General features: G+C 41.2%; 1 protein-coding gene across 7 annotated transcripts in view; it reads left to right on the top strand.

Moving 5' to 3' along the window:
• The window catches only part of pard3ab (par-3 family cell polarity regulator alpha, b), a 336,764-nt gene that overhangs the window by 105,193 nt on the left and 208,390 nt on the right, over window positions 1-23,181 (top strand). For 6 of the 7 annotated variants that reach the window (XR_012595967.1, XM_074652318.1, XM_074652320.1 and 3 more), the window contains exon 3: window positions 18,585-18,768. Coding sequence is in view for 5 of the 7 variants with exons in the window: in XM_074652318.1 (XP_074508419.1) it covers window positions 18,585-18,768 (184 nt within the window). In the remaining 2 variants the exon portion in view is untranslated. Of the gene's footprint in view, window positions 1-10,469; window positions 10,729-18,584; window positions 18,769-23,181 lie in introns of those variants that run through there. The other variant, XM_074652323.1, reaches the window with a different exon arrangement.

Raw genomic sequence — 23,181 nt, forward strand, 5'->3', positions numbered from 1 at the left:
AATTAAGACAAATAAATATTAAAAAACAAGAACATAAAAATGCCATTGGGATATACAGTAGACACAGTAGGTATTACCCCAGTATCAACTGATACATTGATTGGGATCTAAACATGTTGTGTTAGGCAGAAGTTGTGGCTCCATCAGTGTCGGGGCTTTATGGATGAAAGTGTCTTTCTGCTGGTTCAAAACAACAGGACTGCTGGATATAAGTAGCAGTACAGCGTAAGCCTGAAACTTGAATTTACACAGTGAAATACTGTAACAACATATTCAGTTGCTGGAAGCACTCCGACATAATCACGAGACGTCATGGAAGAATTATGGATTTGCCTTTTTGGAGTAGAAGCCTGGCCTTTAATAGCTCTAATAATAAACATAATTTGTTTCTATCTTCCTGGGTCTTTGGCTCTCATGAAACGTCTCCTTCCTTCCTGCCCACCCCGTCTCCCATCAGCCCTTCTCTTTCTCCCCGTGTCTCCCCCTCACTTCCCAACGTCTTTAATTCAGCTGATTTATTGCTAAAAAAGAGCAGTTTCCTCTGGACTGACGGCCGTTTCATTGTGCAACAGAGACCGCCCCGACGCTCGAGCCAGCTTGAGCCTTGCCAGCTGTGTTGCAACACACACTCACACACAAGCATTTGAACTCACGCTACGCTAACCCTTCCGACTAGCACCGCTAGTCCGGGCCAAAGGAGTGACAGAAGAATTCCCGGCAAAGAGAGGGTGAAGCTGTCCAGTTCACTGTGTTCTGAGCTCCTCCGCCCGACTCTGTGAAGAAACAACTCCGTTTAAAGCACCGTCGGCTCCATCCTGAGAGTCTTTCTCACTTTCCTCCTTTCACCGACTTCCCTGGCTTACCCCATCATCCCCTTTCTCCCTGTCCTTTTTTATCTATTCCTTCCTTTTCTCTCCACTCTCTGGCTTCTTCCATCTATATTTATCCTCTTTTTTCCCATCCTCACACTTCCTTTCATCAACCCTACCTTCTCTCCTTTCCTTTCCTTCTCCCCTCCATCTTCCTGTCCATCACTCTCATCCTGCATTCTTCTCCATTCCTCTCTCTCCTCCCTCCCTCCCTTTCACTACCCTCTGGGTTGACATTTCAAGCTCATTTGAGCAGTCATACATCCATTAAATGTGCTGTCTGTTCTCTCTGTTATGTCACGGAGGTTAGATGAATAACTTGTTTGTTGTCCTGAAACAAACACAGCATAAAAACGAGACCCGTGGCCGACAGTACAGTACAGTACAGTACAATACCGGGTCCTACAGAGGATGTGGTGTTATCATATTTGGTTAACATTAGTACAGCACCCCAGTCAGAGCTGGTTAATGTGGCCTGGGTAAGGGAAGTTTGGGGTCCCCTGCTGGAGCTGTGGCCCCCGCGACCCGACCCCGGATAAGCGGTTGAAGATAAGTGAGAGTGAGTGACAACGCCAGCTAGTCTTTTGAAAGCTTGGAATTTAATTTTACACTAATTTACCAAAACACAAAAAGAAAACGATTAATGAACATCGATGTAAGAAGGGCTGAAACTATTATTAAGCAGCTGAGGGGCAAAATGACTCTTAAGATATTGTTTGAGATAAAGTAATATCCGGTTGTGTTTTATGAAAATAAAACTTGCTGCATATAATATGTCAACCTCGATCCAATCTCCAGTCCAACCGATGTTACATAAAAAACTAAATGTTGCATGTGTGCATATTTGTCCCTAATTAAAAAAAAAAGCAAGAAAAGTTTTGTTTTATTCCTAAATTTTTAACCATAAAGCTTGAATTTAGGCTTTTTGAGTACCGACAGATTAAAATCTATCACATATACCACAACACAGCTCTCCAATAACCTACGTTGTAGCTATTTTGTTTTGTGTAAATGATTGGTGTTTTTTTTTTTAGCCCAGTTCACCAAGTTTAACTAAGCTGACTCCTCCATGCTGCATGAGTTCAGGGAGAGAGCTACAGTTTCCTTCCAAAGCCTATTAAGCCCTCATGTTCATACACAGGTTGTCCTACTTAATTAAACATGTACGTCCACACACATAACGGCACACGCACACACCCACTCACACACACATACAGTCCCATTTACAGCGGCAGTGTCGCCTGCTAAGTGTTGATTAGTCCCATGGAAAACAGGTAATTGAAGCTAAATGGCTAAATATAGCCCTCTGTGTGATTAGCCCTGATAGCATGTGATGTATGGTGCTCATTAGTGGTGCTAGCTACCCACACCCCCCGCTTCAACCCCCTCACCCCCCACCTGCACTGAAACAGATGTGTTTTGGTAGCCGTTCATTTAAAGGGATACTCTTCTATTCTATTTTTCACCTTATCTCCATGTCTATAATGATAAGAGTGATGATACAATACAAAGTGAAGAGTCTTGCAGCGATTTCTCCATCAGAGCACCGACCGGTTTATCTTTAGACCAGCTTTAGTTTTCTTCTTAGTTTAATTAGTCAAGTGTTGAGTTAGAGTGGTACAAAAACACCAAATTATTGAGCAATTAGACCAGCTGGGGTACAATAGTCTCATGTTCGGCTGATAAGAAGAAATTTGATTGCTTTAAATATAAAGTCCACGTAGTTTTAGAATAAGTTTTTTATGAGAAGTCTTATTTTCATATAGAAGTTCCTTACATAGAGCATGACAATGATGCTAAGTGCTTACATAAATCAGTAACAACAGAAATATCAAAATACAAGGAATTCAAACAAATGATGTTAAAAAGTTTGCAAAGCATAATTTATCTTTTGGTTTGGTTCAAGCTGATTTGATTGACGTGGTTTGTTCAAAATACCCTGAACAACTCGAGTGCATTTATTTTTAGTGTTGGCAACCTCAGTGGGAAATGAACCTGTACCCATGGCAATGGTACTACCTCGCGCTACCTATCGAGCCAGAGGACAATCTCCTCTTACAGAGGTTTCAGAAATGGGTTCACAGTGCAATATCAGGTGGCTCTCCAGTGGATTGTCTGTGCTGTACCCACATCTCTCAGCTTTCAGCAGCTTGAATTAAACACACTTTTCACTGTGCTGAAAGACCGTCTGCGCTCTTCAACCGTATTTTTGAAAGCTCCAATATCCAGAACCGTCAGGTTAGCCGTCGCAGGGAAGTGAACGAGCAGATTGGGCTAACTTGAGAGCAAGGCGTTGCAAATTTTGACAATGACAGGTGAGGCAAAAATACAGAAAAGTGGAAATTCCAGGTTTAATTTCAACCTCAGTTTGAGCCACGAAAGGAATATTTTATTGCTTTAATTCTGCATAGGTACACATAGGTAAGCTAGTTCTTTCCCCCTGCTTCCAGTCTCTATGCTAAGCTAAGCTAATTGCTCACTGGCTCTAGCTCAGTGGGCAACTCCAAGGTCTGAAGAGTGATGCTGAAGTGCCTTAAACTTGCATTCTTTCTAACAGCCAGCAGGGGGCGACTCCTCTGGTTGCAAAAAGAAGTCTGATTGTATAGAAGTCTATGAGAAAAGGAGCCTACTTCTCACTTGATTTATTACCTCAGTAAACATTGTAAACATGAGTTTATGGTCTCAATCTCTAGTTTCAAGTCTTCTTCAATACAGCATGATGTTCATTTAGTAAATGATGGTCCCATTTAGAGTCAGATAGACCATAAAGCAGGGGATGCTTTAGGGCGTGGCTACCTTGTGATTGACAGGTCGCTACCACAGTGTTGTCCGGTCTGGGAGTTGTCTGCGTTTTCGTCTTACTACTTTAACCCTTTCACAGTGTGTTTTCAGTTCATAGAAGTTAATTCTAACCTTTTTGGTCGCCTGAAAACATCTTTTTCAGCATTGTGTTGTACTAAGCACCTCTGGTTGCAAATAACCAAGATGGTGACGGCCAAAAATCAGGATGGAGACAGCCAAAATGCTGAGCTCAAGGCTTTGAAACGGCAGTCCACAAACCAATGGGTAACGTCACGGTGACTAGGTCCACTTCTTATATACAGTCTATGCTCTAGTTTCATATGTAGCGTCCAGACATGCGAGTGGATTGAACTCTTGGCAAGAAAAAGAATAAGCGTACCTCCCTCCCTAAACCAATTTCTTAATGTTTATTATATTCCCCCTAAAGAATGCGTGCACATAGGTAAAAAAAAAACAACCCACAAATAAATCAAATATGCATGAAAACATAATCGTGAGCACCTTTTGTTATCAGGTCAGTCATTACTTTCTAACTTTAGCACAGCTGTGAACTGTTCCTCTCCGGCTCGGAGCCAACGTTCAGAAGAATTTCCACCATTAAAAGTTCAGCACAAAGTGGTGTAACAAGAGCAACATCTTTCAGGGAATAAGAGTCACAACTCAGCACTCTTCTCATTTTGGACAATGAATCACCTTCAGTGCCTCACTCCCTAACCCTCTCACTCCCCCCCCGCCCCCCTCTCTCCGTCTGATTGCCGTTTTCAGTTTGTCAGTTTGGCCTCGGCTCAGAAGGCCCCGCGCTTTCCCCCACATGTTTTCTATTGTCTGGATTAAAGTGAAATGGATAGCGGGTCAATATGCCGAGCGTAATTGCAACTCCATTACAATGTAATCCTAAATCTGTGTTTGCCTGGACATAATTGTTGCGTGTTTTTGTGTCAGTTTGTGTTTCGAGGGACAAACTGAGTGAATGAATGCGTTAAGAAGGTGTTTTGGCAACAGAAGGTTGAGTGTCTGGATGTTTGGAAGCACACACCTGGGCAACGTCATGTCTCATTGTCCTATATTTGATACGTCTCCTTCTTCTTCTTCTACTTCTTCTTCTGTGATTGTGTGTCTTTGTCTAAACTCCGTGAGGCCAAGGTCACTGCGTGTTCTGCCTTTGCTCACTCTGTAACAGTCTCTGTGGGAGTTTGGGGTTGCGCTGCTCGTCTAGCAGCCTCGGCTAATCTTAGCCACATCTGTCACACATCCAAACCGCCGCCCCTTTGGCTTGCTGCTCCGATGAACACTTTTCCACAGAGGCTCACGGAATAGCTGTTGCAAAACGGCCGTTTGATTACAGAAATGAGTCAAATCCAGCATCTTGAACTCTCCTCTATTTTATGCCGGCGTCCTTTCGACACTGGTAAAAGTTAATTTTTTAGTGGCGTCAAAAGTTGGTAAACAAGACAAGTGCAGTTAGACCCACACACTTGTCAGCTCGTGGATTCATATTAAATTTAAGTTAATGTAATATGCAAATCGTATTTTACAAAAGTGGGATGTTTATGGTGAATAAATGGAGGGAAATTGTTTTTCATATACTGTTGTCCTTTTTGTCTTTGCATATTTCAAAATCATCTGCTTTTGCGAGCTCTGTTTCTTTGTTTTGGTTGTCAAACTGGCCTTAAATGAAATTCTCAGAGACATTAAAAGGTCCGAGCAGTCTTAAATTAGTCTTTCTGAAACTTGCAGATATGACTGTGTGAGTGGATTGGAGTGATATGTGGTGACTGTGAGGGAACAAAGTGACACAATAACTTCAGCAAGAACTCCGAAACGAAGGAAGAAAACTTAAATTTCATCTGAATGTAGAAATGGGACGGGATAAGCCTGATTGTGCGAGCCAGTGTGATAGATGTAGAGTGAAGCTTGGGAGGAAACGTTGAGTTGGATGTCACTTCTGATTCCGTTAGTTTTGTATAGAAATGGTTTTGTAAGAGCAGCACCACTGTAGCTCCCAGTCTTCTTCCTGCATTTATTCCTCCTAAACCGTGCAGACTTTGAAGTTGACGTTCCAGTTCGTCCCAGTTGTGTTGGATGGTGTTGAGGTCAGCGCTCTGTGCAGGCCAGTCAAGTTCTTCCACACCAATGTGGGAAAGTTCTTTATGGAGCTGGCTTTGTGCACAGAGGCATTGACATGAAATTGGAAAGGGTCTTCCTCAAACTGTTGCAACAAAGTTGGCAGCACTCATTGTGTGCTGTGGCATTAAGATAAAGGGTCATTTCGGTATTTTCCAACATGGTCTCTATTTTCCCATGAGTCTAATAGGGATGTCACGGTGAGGAAATTTTCCCGCCGGTTAATAAACTTGTGAAAAACACCGGTGTTACCGATTACACCGGTACATTTTACAAGAAAAGATTTCGCTCAATATCTGTGCTATCTGAGTGCCTACTCTGATCGTTAACGTTGGATGGCTGTTTTTTTCCTGCCTCTCCAGTTGGGCTTTTGCTGCAGAGTGGCAGGTTTCCCCCATTGCCTCATTACCGTTATAATTCCCTGATAGCATTGGGTTTAAATCCAGAGTATTGCCATATAGGCATATTGACACCAAATCCTCCGCCATCGTCTTGTCTGTCAACTCTCTCTGATCCCTTGTTTGTGAAATAGGACCTGTGTACGATTCAGTTTGTAGCTTCGTTTGACTACGTATTGATAACACGGTGCTGATACGCAAAAATTTATTTTTATATAAAAGCGAAACGATGGTGGCGGCGGAGGGTAAGTAATGTAATCGGTGTATACCCGAACACCATGTTACACTGTGTAACACCGGTAACACCGACTACTGTGGCAAGCCGAGTGTCTAAATGACTAATAGGGATGACCATTTCTGAAATTGGTCCAGTATTGAGGGAGAGCGCTGTAGACGGCAGCCGCTCACAGGCTGCAATATGGTGCTATAGGGGCAAGCTGGCACCGTCATTTACGTCCATTAAAAGTGCTTGTTTTAGCCATGATAGGCTCCGATTGTTATTATAAGTGTCTGACAACATTATGGAAAGAGGCTCGCTCAAGGTGAAGTCTCTGAAATCTGGCGAGGTGACATGTTGCCGGAAGACAACGGTGGAATAGTTTGGGCAGAGTTTGTTGTGTTGGAGTACAGAAAGCGTAGCTTAGTGTTATCTAAAAGATCTTCAATGTCACGGCTGAATATTTCGATGATTTCCACAAAGTAGATGAGGTCTCTGAATTCGATGGCCACCTGTAGTTATTTGAGCCGGAGTATACAGATATTTAGATTTCACAAGGTGACTTCTCCTTGAGCGGGACTTGGACACAATAACAAACGGATCGGATCAAGCGGAAGGTAAGAAAAAGGTTTTATTTCTCTGTAGGGTCCTTCTAATAACACTTCTTATAACAATCTGAGCCTGTCAGTGGCTAAAACAAGCACTTTTAGCGAACGTAACGTTGCCCTCGCAGTTCGTTTAGCGGCACACAAAAACATGGGGAAATAGGGTCCAGGTTGAAAAATATGAAGTTACTCTTTAAATGGAACTGAGGGGCCTAAAGTATAAAACATGCAAAACAGCCCCAGACCAATAAAAGTGAATGCTCTAATTAGATATATGGCTCTTGCCTTGTGAAGTCGTGCTTCTGCTCCTCTCTCCTGAACGTTAATGTTTTATTTCACAAGTGTACTGTACAGACTTTTGATTTGTACCAGAGGCCACCTTTATTTCAAGCCTCGCAACCTGCCTCTGCTATAAAGAGCTGAAGGAAACCGTACCATGTATATATGGAAATCTGAGATGCGTCATAATGTCAAGCTGTCTCTCCTCACCATAAATTTAAGAGTCTATAATTATATATATATTCAATCAATTAAAGTGACTCTTGTTGATGAAGTAGGTGAGATGTAGTGACCGCTATATTTTTCCAAGTGTGTTGTTGTACAACCTTTCCCGTACAGCTGTCCACCAACTGTGGAAAAATTATGATGAACACTTTAATGTAACCTCTCAGGTAACAAATCAAACTGGATGTATGGAAGAGAAGAAAACCCCTCTCCCCTCCCTCTGTGGCCTTGATGAATAGCTTTCACCGTTCTCATGTATTTGTTACTCGTTAAGAGGAAACCATATAACTATAACTCTCATCACAGCTCCCAAACTCTCAACCCTTCTTTTCAAAGATAGACTTTATATGCAGCCAAGTTCCTTTCTTTACCTAATGAACCTGTCAGGAGTCACATTCCTCCCAATGTCTCAACTCGAGGTGCAAATTTCAAGGAAAACGAGAGAAATAAATGTCATGGAATAGTTAAAGTATATATCCATCTTTACTTAAAAACATAAAAAAAGTCCATATTTCAAAACCATAAAATGTAGGAAATCTTGTCAGCAGTAGTATTATCATGTTGTCATCTAAAGTTTAAAGTTACCAACCATTCTTCAAAAATTATGATTTCTTTTAACGGTGGCTCTGTATTTTTTCCTCCAATGCTAGATTTTTGAAACTGAACTCCTCTCATAAACAGTGTGGTGTGCTGACCCGAGGGTAACGTTGGTCACTGCCTGTCTGCACTCTGTGGCTTTTGGGCTGCGGCAGAGTGATTCTGAGGGTTTTGATGTCTGTCGCTTTTGGGAAAAGGACGGCTGCAACCTCGCACTTTCTTCACAGTTCCCGAAGCATGTAACCGAGGAAAATGTTCTAAGGCTGCAGTTTTTTTGAGAAGAGTCGGGACAACATGTTTTGGATTACACAGCTGTGTAGGCGAAAGTGAAGTGGTTACTTCCCTCCTTTTGCTGACATCTGTGCTTTTTGCCCTCTCATTCCCTGGCATGGTCCTGGTGGTGTATTGCAAGCCAGGTCTGGAGGATTTGGGTTTCCAGAATCAGGGTCACCTTTGTTTGCAAAGTATAAATACACACAAAATATCTTGTGGTGATACCGGTGCATAAAGTTAACAATGTCTTCTAATATTCTTTGTGTGTCTGAGATAACCTTTTACCTTTTTGTTGTTGCTTTATTTGGAAGTAGATGGTGCAATAAAAGACTCTAAAGATCCATTATCTGAACCTGTCCACCTGCAGCACATCAAATAGAGGCTAAATAAAGAAATAAGTAATAGTTATTGGTGGCAGATAAATCTAACACTCCGTTAGACTCAAGTCAATTTTATTTGTATAACCCAACAGGTTTTGGTCCAGACCAGATTCTTTACAGTCAAGGAACAACTCCTCAAATTAGAATAGGAGCCATGACTCGGAAAAAGGCATTTATAAAAGATTAATAGAAAATGTGTAATATTAAGTAAAACATAAAAAAGTAGTAATTCAGCACTGGGGTTTCAATATGTCCAATACCAATGATCTAAATACAAAATGGGACATTCCAAATATATCCAAGTAGTGAGTTCAATGAACAGTCTAATTAGATACTTTAAAGTCCAATAGAGTAGACCCATTAATCAATTAAAACTGGTCTGTGTTCATACGGGACCAAATCAGTGAAAGTGTTTCTCTTCTTTTCCTTGATTTCAGTCCGTGCGCTATTGGCTGATACCAAATAACCAGTAATCCAGTGTATTGGGATCAGTACATCACTAAATGTCTGACAATGCCTGACCTGACCTTTTAAAACTGAAATGATTAGTCCATCAACAGAAGAATAATAAGCAACTCTTCTGATAATATTAAACATTTAAGTTGTAAATTACTCAGTTTTAGTTCCTCAGTTGTGAAGATCTGGTGCTTTTCTTCAAAGTGCATTACAAGTGGTTAGATATGGACACAGAGTTTAGGATGTTTTCACTTTAAATCAACTTGGCCATTTTAAAAATAAAATTTTCCATTGCGTTTCAGTATTTTTTATTTATTTTTTTCCTTTATTATACCCCCGCAACAACGTAGTCAGGGGTATATAGTGCTCCGCCTTTCCGTCCGTCCGTCCTCGTTTCCGGAGCAGAACTCAGAAACTATTTAACTTAGGAACTTCAAATTTGGTATGATGGTTGACAGTGCCTTTTGGGGGGTTAGAAGTCCCTAGGTGCCCTGCATTTTTGATAATAACAAGCTACATTGTGCTCAATAGACCAATTCCATTAGTTCCAAAAGGGCAAAACCTTTGGCTCTACTTTAGTAGGGGTCAAGCAGTGCGCGGGGGTATGTGAGCTATGCTCACTTTTGCCTTGTTTGACAGAGGAGGGGTATGACATGCAGCAAAGGTCCCAAGGCCGGGATCGAACCCGGGATGTCGCGGTTATATAACATGCACTGTAACCACCCGGCTACCAAGGCGCTCCGTCCAGTAAACTTCTTAAGGGTTAAAATGTTTAAAACGACATGTCCGAGACATTTGGCAGGTGTCAATTGACTTTTTGTGATAGTAAACAGAATATCTTTAGCTATTGGAGTTTGGTTTGGACAAAAAAACAAAATATTAAATCAAATCACCTTAAAGAACTTGTGAGCATTTTTCACTATTTTTGGCATTTTTACATCCCAAAGATTAATATAGTAATTGAGAACACGTTCATCCGTTGCACCCATACTTTGTTTTATGTAAAATGTGTTAATGAACATCATGATTCAAACGTGACTCATGTGAGGCAGGCCTTATCATCTGATACTTTTTGTTGCTTCAGTTCCTCTTGTCTTGTCATTTCCACTGTGCATGACAAGCACATTTCCCCCCTCTTCCGCTTTATGTGTCTACTCTTATTGATAATGCGGTTCAGATTCAATAAATCAAATGAAAGCTCACAAACGCTATGCAGCATGGAGCTCGACACGAGGGAAAATGCGGTCTATTGATGTAATATAATTCTGTGTGAAATTGTAATGGCTTGACGTTATTTTATGTGACGAGGGGATAAATCAAACGGACGATAGATGGATGTAGCAGCTTGGGAAGATTTATGTTTTGGAGTTGGTAGCCAGAACTAAGGCAACTGTAATTTTTGGACGGCCGCACCGCATAAGCTCTGGGATTTCTGATGAAATAAGACTGGGCAATCGCTGATGTGGTGCAAGCAGCGACTGTGTCCCCCTCCAACACACACCCGTAAGGATTAATTCCCCTTTGAGAGACCTCTGGTTCCCTCTCTCTGGCCCGGCTGCCAGCGTATTGTTCTAGCCAGAGTTATGATGATGATTTATGAGCTGCAAGTGACTGCTGAAGAGTGGACTGACTCACACTTTCCATTGTAATTTACTTTTCAATTATCGTTACTTTTTTTTGGCTTGGCTTTAGTGTGTGTGCGTGCGTGCGTGCGTGCGTGCGCGTGTGCAAGAAAGTGAACAAAAGTCAATAAAAATTGAGTTTTGAATTACACACATGAACACATACATCCATGTTCATTTACTCACATACAATCGTACATGTTTACGCTTTGCACAGTTCATGTGTGTATACCTGATGCCCACTTCCGTAACAAGCTTGGGTCAAAAGTGGAAATGGAAATCAAAGTTTTTTTTTATTATCGTGCTTTAGATGTTTTTTATTTATTGCACTTCAGTAGATCATGAGAAATTAGTCAATTAATCATTTAACCGGTCAACAGAAATAACTGATTTTAATAACCATTAATAGTTTTAGGCAACACGACTCACATTTGACTCTCAAAGCTTGTCTAACTCAAAGATCTGCTTGCTTTTCTTCACATTTTTTTTTTTTTTTAATTGTTGGTCATAAGGAACAAAATACTGACAACATCACATCATATGTCACGCTTAGCATTCTGCATGATGTCCCAACCTGATCTCACGGAAAGGCGTATAATTAGCACGTCATCTTAATGAAATTTCGCGTGTCATAACGCATTTTGAGCTTTTCCCGTGTCTTTTAAAGCCACATCGTGGTTATGTTTAGGTAAAAAAAAACACTTAGTTAGGTTTAAGAAAAATATCATGTTTGGGCTTAAAATAAGTATGTAACCTAAGTACAATATGTACGTAGATAATGTGACATAAGAACAGAAAAACATGTCACAAACGTCACTAAGGTAACTTCAAAATAACTCAACAACACTTTGGGACACGAAGACCGGTCTCCTGGTTGAAAGTCCTGTATTTATTGGACCCATCTACCTCCCCTCCCACCCACTGTAAGCAGTCTTTCTCACTTTTTATACTCCTTCACTAGCTCTGAGTGTAGTCTATTCATGCTGATGTGTTTACATTGCAGTCAGCACAGACTACATGATGTGTAATGACACGCCAAAAGCTAGAACAGTGTTGTAATTGCAAGCATAATGACTTAACTCAGTGGGGTGTTCTCATCCCAACTCGTCACACACCGCCGCTTTTTCACGCCCCACTTTGGAGCTTCACTTTATTGTTGGCATCAAAACCACTGTAGTTACCCTTAATGTCACTTTAGGTTCAGGCAACAAAACCCCTTATTTAGCTTTAGGGGAAAAAAACACAACACGGTTTGGCTGAAAATGACTACGTTTGTAAAGTGACAATGAAACGTTGAATGAAATGAAAAAGTTAATGGAAAGCCTGGTGCCTCTCATACAGGTGCTAAAGGGTGCTAAAGGGTGCCTTGTGCGGCGGTATCACATGTCGACGGTCTGACAAAGCCGTGACGCCCAGCGATTCATACGCCATTTAGTGAGACCGGGCTGGATGTCCCAAATGGATCATTTATAAACAAATGATTTGGAAAATAATTATTGCAGCCCCTAATCCAACTGTGAAATACTTTAAGTCAAGGAAGAAGGTTCTATTCATTTTAAATGGTCTAAATCTGGCCTTTATTGACACCGTTTCATAGGCCAATCAACACCCATTTCTCGGTGTACACATCCTCTGTTTTCCTCAGGGTAGACCGACTGTGCTGATTGGATGCCACCTTTTCCTGTGTGCGTGTGTGGTGGCAGTAGTTCTCCCATGGCAGGCAGGGTCAGGGCTGTGCTTGTCAACAAACCTCAGCAATTAGCTTTGACTTGGGGCGGTTTCACAGAACACGGACAACAATTCACTCAACAAAACATCCAACAGAAGCAACACGAAGTCCTGAGAGAGCAACTGTCAGTCACAGCTGATGTTCACACTCCAGCATATTCACTTCCATTGATTAGACAGAGGAAACACATACTGGTGTTGAGTTTGTTTACTTGTCATTATTGGTTTGTTTTTTTGTCTCATCATCTTCCCAGCAAGCATTTGTTTTTTTATTAAAAAATCGTTATTGTCATATTCTCTTCTGCATATGTATGTATGTTATCTCATACATATATAATTTGTGTGGAAAACAATGTAATGGAAATGATTTCAGCGCCTGCTTTTGGTCTGAAATAATTTGAACATATGAATCCCTGTTTCCAGCAGTCAAAGAACAAGAGTTCAGTGTTGTAGAAACATAATATTCTGATAATTTCAACTCTCTGACATTCTGAGGAGAAGAAGCATCAATGGAGATGTATAAATGCTATTAAGAACTTGTCCAAAATGGCATTACTTCTGAGATTTGTGCATCACCTAAAGTATAGTGGAAATGTAAAATTAGCAGGGCTGTCAATCGATTAATTAATCGTATGATTGTCCGTAGTGAATCAGGATTAATCGCAAATTAATCACACATTTTTTGTATCCGTTCAAAATGTACCTCAAAGGGAGATTTGTCAAGTATTTAATACTCTTATCAACATGGGAGTGGACAAATATGCTGCTTTATGCAACTGTATGTATATATATATTTGTTATTAGAAATAAAATGACAGATATTGTCCAGAAACCCTCACAGGTACTGCATTTAGCATTCAAAATATGCTCCAATCATAACATGTCAAACTGCAGCCCAACAGGCAACAACAGCTGTCAGTGTGCTGACTTGACTATGACTTGCCCCAAACTGCATGCGATTATCATAAGGTGGGCATGTCTGTAAAGGGGAGACTCGTAGGTACCCATAGAACCCATTTACATTCACATATGAAGACTGAAAATGGCCATGACAGTTTTTCTTCGCCAAAATTTAGAGCAAGTTTGGAGCGTTATTTAACCTCCATCATGACAAGCTAGTAGGACATGGTTGGTACTGATGGATTCCTTAGGTTTTCTACAGTAGTGTCATGTGATACCAGTATCTTGCGTTAAGTCGTTATTATCATGTTGACTTTGACAGCCCTAAAAGTTAGTAAAAATCTCTACGTCAAACTGTAATGTCTGATTCGGGTTTGCACTGACAACCTCATCATATCTACCGTACTGCTTTTATTATGACATTGATGATTATCAGTGATTGTTTCTATCTTTCAATGATATCAGATCGGCTAAAGATTTTGAGGCCCTACCACAGTTATAGTGCGCACTGCAGCCGAACTGATTGCCATGTAATAAGAACCACATGGGCTGTAAAACTTACATGGGGTTCTTCTTCTGTGGTGTCCTGAGGGAGCGGGCCAGGAGGAGGGAGGGATAGGGGGGGTTGCTGACTCAGCTGTTCTGGCTGAACTGAGCCTTAATGAGGGAAGAGTGGAGGACTCTCTGACAGTTACACACAGGAAGTTGTATATAGTCGCATGAAACACACAATCGCACACAGACACACACCGAGTCTTAACTCCCATGAGTCTCTCTTTAACTCACACGCACACTTCTATCTGTTTTACTTCCCTCGTTCTTACTTGCTGTTTCTCCATCCACACACTCCCTCCACACCCCCCACCCCCCTTCATGCCCTTCGACCTTTATTACCCCCATTACTGTGTGTACACATTAGCCCCGGGCTGACACAAGCTCTAATTTGAAGTAAATGTCTGCACATTTATGTAAAGAGCCTAATGGGAAAAATGAGTCTTGAGGTCTGTAAATGTGTGTGAGTGTTTGTGTGTGTGTGTCCCCCACCAGGGAGCCTGTCCAGCGTGCTATAAAACTCCACGGCTCTCGGGCTAAATGTGGCTGAAATGAAAGTTTAATGTGCTGGAAAACTGCTAGTTGGATTTGAATGGTGCTAGTATGTGTGTGTGTTTTAATGGATTGTGTGGGTGTCTCTGTGTCTCTAAATGTAATCGTGTGTGCTAATGCTTCTCTTTCAGTATGGCTATATTTGTATGTATATATGGGATTGTGTCTGTTAGTGTGTAAGTGTTTAAGTAGTGTGATTGTTGCTTTAAGAGTTTGCTTTTTTTCCCATTAAGGTAGAGTGTGGCAGTGTCGCCTGAATGTAAAAGTACAAGTAAAAAATACAACATGTTAAAAATAGGCAAATCTGTAAGCAAGTCTCCCATTGTGGCTTTCTCACAAGATCACCAACAGGTGGGCACTTTTAAAACTTATTGTAGCTTATTGTAGTATTACTACAATACTACACTACTAAAACAATATGAAAACTTAGCATTAGTATTACAGGCAGGAGACATCAAAGGGTTAAGTAAGGGCTAATCTCCCAAAACACTGGATCCTATGATTCCTATAATCCATTGAATAACGTCTGTTCATTAGACCGTCCCTACCTGGGAATTGGGGACATCTTTTAACTCTCCACACCCCAGTTGGTAACACAAGCTTTTGTCATAAGCCTTATCCAAGATTAGTCCAATGACATCATCGGGGTCATATTCACAGACACGGCGTTGTCCGGTCTGGGAGTTTTTCCGTGTTTTCAGTATACAACTTTAACCCTTTCACAGTGTGTTTTGAAGCCATGAAAGTTAATTGTAACATTTTGGTCTCCTAAAAATGTCGTATTCAGTGTTCGGTTGTACGTAGCTCTACCCTCTTGTTACTTCTGGTTACAAAAAAAACAAGATGGCAACAGTCAAAAACCAAGATGGAGATGGTCAAAATGCCGATCTCGAGGCTTCAAAACCGTAGTCCACAAACCAATAGGTGACGTCATGATGACTACGTCCACTTCTTATACAGTATACTGTCTGTGATTGACACACATGTTACCAAACATGTTGAGTGAAGTGCTGTGGGTCCAGACTTGGCAAGTGGCAGCAGCTAAATGCACGTTTCTTTTCCAATTCCTTCTTCTTATAAATGTGGAACTGGTTCCAATTCAGATACGGTTCTCAACACTTGTACTACAAAGATAAAAATCGATGTCTTCGAGGCAAAATGAAACCGATAAACCTTGAATGTTTTTTTTCTCATATGGCAGTCTAAATCTTTGTCTTGTATTTTCCCTGAAGTGGAAACATTATGTCTGAGTCTGTTTTTGATCAGCTGCTTCTTGCCGTGGGCTGTTTTGGTCGAGATTTCTTTAAAGTTCGGGGTTTTTCCCTGGTCCAGATCAAGTAAAAAAAAACAAAAAAAAACAGATGAAATGCAGTGATATCTTGAAGATGTTTAAGCTGTTCAACGTGTTTATTTTTAACCTCGGTGAGATATTCTGGGTCAGAGGGTAGACCTTCAATTGGGGACATTGACAACCGTGCCTCTACATCAGATCTCACCACGAGGGACACTTAGATCACATCCTTTGAATTGGCAAATGTTGGATGGATTTTTCATTTTCTCGTCGGCTAACTGAAGCCAGCTGAACACACCCGTGGGCCTGGTGGGAGTCACAGAGGGACGGCATGAATCCCATTTTTTAATCTAATAAAGGGACTCAGTCGAGGCTGGAATTAATCAGATCTGTGAGGGAGAAGAGCTTTGAAGGTAAGGATGTGGGGAGGAAATGTGGAGGCATTTTGAGTGAAGAGAGAATATGATTGGACGTAATGAGCACCTCAGTGTCATAACGTAAAATAGAGAATCTAAATCAGCCCCATTTCCATTTGGACTTTGGACTGTAAGTGAGGTCCGCATTTGAGCAGAAAAGGACCGGTGATGTGTTGTCTGGTCACCATTGCCAAGTCATTTTCCTGCAAATTTACTGTAACTCCAAGTAGATTTTTATCTTGCTCTATAGCCACGTTGTTAATTGTTGATTAGGATTTGAGTGAAACAATTGAGCTTGTTTGATCAAATTATAGTTCTGGCCTTCAACATCCCGACTGGAGTAATGATCATTTCATAAACTGCAAAAAAATGGCGAGCAAAAACTGAAGTCCTCTCTCCTCTACTGTACCTCACTCCACAGAGATTCACTATCTAACCAAAGTTAGCGTTTGCCCCGAGCGGCATCCTCCGGTGTTGAGAAATGAAGCCAAAGAGGAAGTGCCAGAATCTGCAGTTTCTCAAACGGCCGCTTGAGGCTGGCTCCAAAAGCAAGTCAATCCCCCCAGACCCTCGCCCATGTTAAAATGGCCAACTTTACAGCAGAAATAAACATGTTTACAGCCTGGTACGAAAAAAACCAAAAACGGTTTTGGTCTAGATAAGTTCCCCATTCATGACAACTGATGAATGTTAACTTATTTGTTTTATATTAAGGCTTGAAATTCGGCACAATTGAAGGCGTGGCCGCTTTGAGTGACAGGTGGTGCAGCAGAGGTGACAGCTAACTAGCGACCTGGTACAGTACGAACCCATGGATGTATTAAGAGAACTGGATACAGCATTGGAGGTGAGGCCCCGTTCATTCCTATGAAAGTTGCTCAGTGGTGCATGGAGCCTAAATGGCTCGACTTCCGTCTGGTAAAGTACCCGGATCTTGGGCTACATGGAACATGCGCGGTAGCGTCCGCTCGGTCACATGACTCGGTCACGGGGTCCCAACGTCTCGCCGTCGTCACGGCTTGGCGCTCCAGCCTCAGTCTGGGTCTCATTCACATGAACTGAGGAAGGGAAATAACTCTGGATTCAGCCATTAGTACATTTACAACTTTAAAAACTTATTTTTTTTAATAAGGGCTATCAGAGTGTTCGTACTGGGAAGTTGATTCACCTCAAAAAAAAAAATATCCTCTGAGTTACAGACGTCTCTTTCCCAATGTAAGTCTATTGGAAAAAGTATTTTTGGGCCCAATGGCATCACGTGACTGACACGGAAGTTGCAGTACCGCCGTTTGGCCACTACGAAAATTGGGATCGACAACCGGTGCACTTCCTGGGGGCTTGTACCACGTCGCTAGCTAGCTGTCGCATCTGCTGCATCACTCGGCCCACCTCAGCTCCACCGATGAGCCACCTCTGGATTAGCCGGGAGTTAGGCTGTGTCGTCCCTACCAAGATGCGACGGCCGGAGCCGCCCACTTTGAGCTTCACAACAGCTCTTCAGAAATCTACGGGTGACGCCACGGAGACTATATCCATATGTTACACAGTCTATGGCTGGCCTTCAATCTCTATGCCTATTCCAGCAAACTGTAGCACAAGTTAGAAAAAATGAAACAGTTTTTAATGGATGTTTGTTTCTGTTTTGTACAGGACCATGTGGTAATTCCTGTGGTTGTTGTCCATAGTTATGTTCTCTGTATTTAATTAGACTTTTGACTCAGTTGTTATTAGATTCTGTGTAAAAAAACACAGAAAAACAACAACTCATTTACATGTGGAAAAGCTTGTTGTACACTTGTCTCGGAGTGAGCAGCTTATGTAACAGAGAGTTATCATTTCCACACATGCTGCTTAACCTTTTGGGGTTTTATGCAACAGTTTCTACAGGAAAAGCAATGCTTTTCTCCATAAATTAAATATTTTTCTCTTTACTCTCCCACCTCTCTGTTCCTTTCCCTTTGAAACCTCTCCATTATTTGGGGGTATTTATGCTCTGCTATGTCATTTTTTGAAGGGTTTTTCTCACATCTAACCTACAGCACTTCCCTCTTGTTTCCTCCATTCATAAGTCCCCATCTTTCTCTTTTTGTAAGTTTAATTTCCTCTCATAATTCCAGATTTTTCCATAAACGTGATCAACTTTTCTGTATTGTTTTTGTTGTACTTCTTCCACCACCCAAACTCTCTCTGAGAACATACACCAGTTGTCTTTTCACGATTTGAATTTTCTGAAATTTAAAGCAACATGTCCTCTAACATCCTGCGATCTCTCCTCTGTTCTACCTCCTTCTCCTCCAGTTGATAGCAGTGTACGATGAACAGGAGCCCCATCATGGAGGCGACGGTACCAGCGCCAGCTCCACGGGGACCCAGAGCCCCGACCTGTTTGCTGCAGACCTCAGCGCCGGCAGCGGAGCCTCGGCCTTCCAGCCCTACCAGGCTGCCAGCGAGATCGAGGTCACGCCCTCCGCCCTGCGCACCAGTAAGTCTCAACACTGGAGGGAGAAAAAAAAAAAGAAATCAGGGATACATGCGGTTGGATTGAAAACTACTGGGTGATTTGTAGATGTATTCATTAATTGAACAGAGGCACCGCTATCTAAAGATACGATCAGGAACTAAAACATTTACTTTAACAGATGATTAATAATTGAGTCGACTCCTCTTACACTCCTCCTAAATTACAAATCTGTCATCCTCATTAGCGTCAAACATCAGCAACTGCCGCAGTATACAGCAAACCCAACAAATTACCTTATCACAGCCCAGCGGTACCTTCGCCCTGTCCATAAATTCTGTTAATTGGACAGGAGGGCCTTTTTTTTCAGGCGCAGATAGCCGTTTGATCCCCGGCCAAAGTGGCTAATTGGTTCTATTCGCTGCCTCCTAAATCAAATGTGACGCTGAGCCCGTCCACCTCTGCAGTTTTGCCGGCCAAGTCGCTTCTTCTACTGTAATTACTGTGGGTTTGGATGGGAAACTGACTCTTGTAGGTGATTTGTCAATTTGGATCAAGCAAAAAAAAAAACGTTTCCACACAACCACGAGTAAACAAACATCGCACACACAGATATACACACAGGGACAAACACATACTCTCACTTCCTTTCACTTCCTTCTCTTCCTTCCGTCCCTCTGTGTCTGTATTTATCCAACTGCTTGAAGTAAAAATCCTTCCCTTTTACTCCTACCTGCAAACTAAGGAATAAAACTATTTCTATATCTTTTGATTTAAAAAATACTTGTGTGTAAGAGAGCTCAGGAGGTCTCTTAAGTTGGTGAGGAGTAGCCTGTTGGGCTCCCAGATGGAGACGTTCAAGAATGAAACGTCCTTATGAGACTTTTGAAAGACTGCGTAGAACAGGTTTAGTCATGATCAACAATTTGTTATCTAAATCAATACGTCTTATTCAGAATAGGGTCATTTGTAGCTGGCATCAGTTTTGTCAGCAGTCTCTTTCCATGCGTCTTTTGTCTGCACTAAATTCTCCTTATTATAGGTTTTATCTGATGTAGCTATTTAACCAGCAGCAGACTTTCCCCATGCTTTAGTTTTTTGGCCAATTTTCTGTAATTTCTTCCCTCTTCACATGGTTGGAGGATGCTTGTTGTGAATTTCACGTATTGATTGCTACAAGATTTCACACAAGTAAAATTCACTTGAAAAATAGAATATGCTGTTGCTAAATAACTTATTAAAGATTATTTTTCTCTCTAAAGTCTAAAGTCCCGTATCTGATCTGCTGTTCTTCTGAGAACATAGATTTAGATTTTATTTGTTTACACATATAAAAAGGTTCAAGTAGAGATTACATAAACTACAACAAATATGATGGAGAGGTGCAAAAACCCCACGGTGGGGCTTGATGAGGACACTCTCCAATGCCTACCTTAATCAATTTTAAAACGAGAATAAATTATTAAAAAGGATGGTAAAAGAGAGAGAGAGAGAGAAGGGAGAAAAAAAGATAAGATTACACACACTAGCAAACATCCGTATACATTCCAAAGACAAAGTTAAATGGAATGAAGATTCACATTCATATATCATCAATAAAAAGTCATTATTAGTAAGCAATTTTACAGAGATAATCCATAAGGAAAACACTGGGGAGATGAACACAAACCTTTAACAGCTTTCTTTAATTGTTCTGGTGACTGATTTAAAACATGAGATGGCAGAGCGTTCCATATCACTGAACCTCGGTAAATGAAACCAAACTGTAACTGAGATGTAAATCATTTTAGAGAATGTACACAATATATATACTAGATAGCACATATTTGACATGAGGGGTGTAGTGGTTGAATCCAATGGAAGAGGTACTGTACGGTACTGTCTCTTAAAAACTGTCGAAAGATGAAATAAAGTTAACCACAGCATCTCTACTACCTGCTGCTGTCTGGTTATCAGCTGATGGAGATTCGCTGTCATACCTGCCGCCTCACATACCGCTCTCACATACCGCTCTCACTTCATTCAAGTGAGTTTCCCTGCATTCTTTTCATCAACATATGTCTTTTAACAAAGAATGTTTTTATGCCTCCGCGCCGGCGTGAGACGTGGCCGGAGGCATTATGTTTACGTGTTGCCCGTTCCTCTGTCCGTCCCATTCTCGTGAACGCGACATCTCAGGAACGCCTGGAGGAGAATTTCTTCAAATTTGGCACAAACGTCCACTTGGACTCAAGGATGATCTTTTTTTGAATTTGATGATCAAAGGTCACTTTTGGCCATAACTTAAGAATTTATATGCTACTGATAACAATTTGACACACCTTTCTAACAGGACCAAATGATAAGTGAGGACATTTTGGACAGAGGCGGATGTAAACTGCTACTGTGATGCCTACAGTACAACACCCGTTCTGCTCACCCTATCCTGTTGAAAGTTCTCAAAACAAATACTGTATTTGGTCTGTCTTCATTCCGGTCTGCTGTAGCTAACGACTGGAACGATCTGCAAGGAAACACAGAAATTTGGACAACTTTATTCCCAAGTCCGCTTTCAAAAACTCTATTATGGACATTCTGGCTGAAACATGCAGCTGTTTCACTCCCGACCCACTAATATTCCCTGAGCTTTGTCTGTCTGCTGCTCACTGTTGTCCCATGCATGTTTCTGTCATCTGGCTGCTGCAGTTTAGTTTTGCATGTGTGTCTTACTGCTTGTACAGTATATGCTGTTGTACAGCCTGATGCTGTTGTCTGCTACTCACCGAATGCTTGTGTGCTTGTCTGCATGTTTTGCTGCATGTCGTGATTGTATGCCAGTAATGGGTGTGTTGGAAATGTTTGGATGTGTGCTGCTGTCAATCCATTCAAATATTTAATCGCGATTAATCGCATGATTGTCTATAGTTAATCGCAAATTAATCACACATTTTTGTATCTGTTCAAAATGTACCTTAAAGGGAGATTTGTCAAGTATTTAATGCTCTTATCCATATGGGAGTGGGCAAATGTGATGCTTTATGCAAATGTATACAAATATATATTATTGTAAATCAATTAACAACACAAAACAATGACAGATATTGTCCAGAAACCCTCACAGGTACTGCATTTAGCATAAAAAATATGCTCAAATCATAACATGGCAAACTGCTGCCCAACAGGCAACAACAGCTGTCAGTGTGTCAGTGTGCTGACTTGACTATGACTTCATCATAAAGTGGGCATTTCAAGGCATGTAAAGGGGAGACACGTGGGTACCCATAGAACCCATTTTCAGGTGAAGGAACCCCTTTGAAAATGGCCATGCCAGTTTTTTTCTCGCCAAAATTTAGCGTACGTTTGGAGCGTGATTTAACCTCCTTCGCGACAAGCTAGTATGACATGGTTGGTACCAATGGATTCATTAGGTTTTTTAGTTTCATGTGATATCAGTATCTTCACTACAGCTTTGAAACTGAGTCCGCTACAACCTAAATATCGCAAGATGCGTTAATGCATTAAAGAAATTAGTGGAGCTAAAACAGATTTGTGTTTCCTTTTGCCAGGCTGCCATTGTAAATAAGAATTTGTTTTTAATGACTTGCCTTAAGGTTAAATACAAATAAAAAATACAGCCACAAGGTGGTAATTCTAGTAACTCCTAAATTGCTTTTTTAGAGCATCCTTAAGCGTCATTCTCAGAACTTTAAGAAATACACAAATACCCCAACCTTTTTATTTGTTTCTCCTCTCCAGACACATGTACACATTAACACTCAGCACCACTCACACACACCAGTGAACACATTAAAGTTAAAAACAAACTATTTTTTTAATTAGCATCTCTTATTATAGCACTAAAAATCCCCCACTGGTTGGAGGATGGCTTATCCACTAATGACCTGTGAACTGGCAATGATTGACACAGCAGCCACCAAAATGTCCAATTCTGTCTCTACTCCATCTTACACACACACACACACATACACACACACACACACACACACACACACACACACACACACACACACACACACACACGTGCACAGTGTGAGGGAGGTCACTCCACTCCTAATTGGATTTCTGGGTGAGATGCTGAATGTGAATATGCATAAGAAATGGAAATCTCGGGCATAATCACACCTGCCAGTTACGTCCAATTTAACCGTCTCCATAATAAATTCTAACCCAGTTTAATTGACGACACTGAGTCTCATCAGCTGGATTTTATTGGGTTTTAAGAGAAATGTCTGTCATGGAAGAGAAGGAATTTGATTATAGTTTTTTTTTTTTTTTTTTTAGTGTCTAATGAGAATAGCTTTCAATCACTGATCTATGTTGGATGAGATGAGAGGCGCTGGACTCTGTGGGTCTTTGCCAGATTTCTTGTTCTGCCCCACAAACTCAAAAGAGAAGCGATGAAGCTTATTAGACGGAGAGTTGTGCTGAAATTCACAA

The sequence above is a fragment of the Sebastes fasciatus genome, chromosome 11 (genome assembly GCF_043250625.1).
Source record: "Sebastes fasciatus isolate fSebFas1 chromosome 11, fSebFas1.pri, whole genome shotgun sequence".
NCBI lineage: Eukaryota > Metazoa > Chordata > Actinopteri > Perciformes > Sebastidae > Sebastes > Sebastes fasciatus.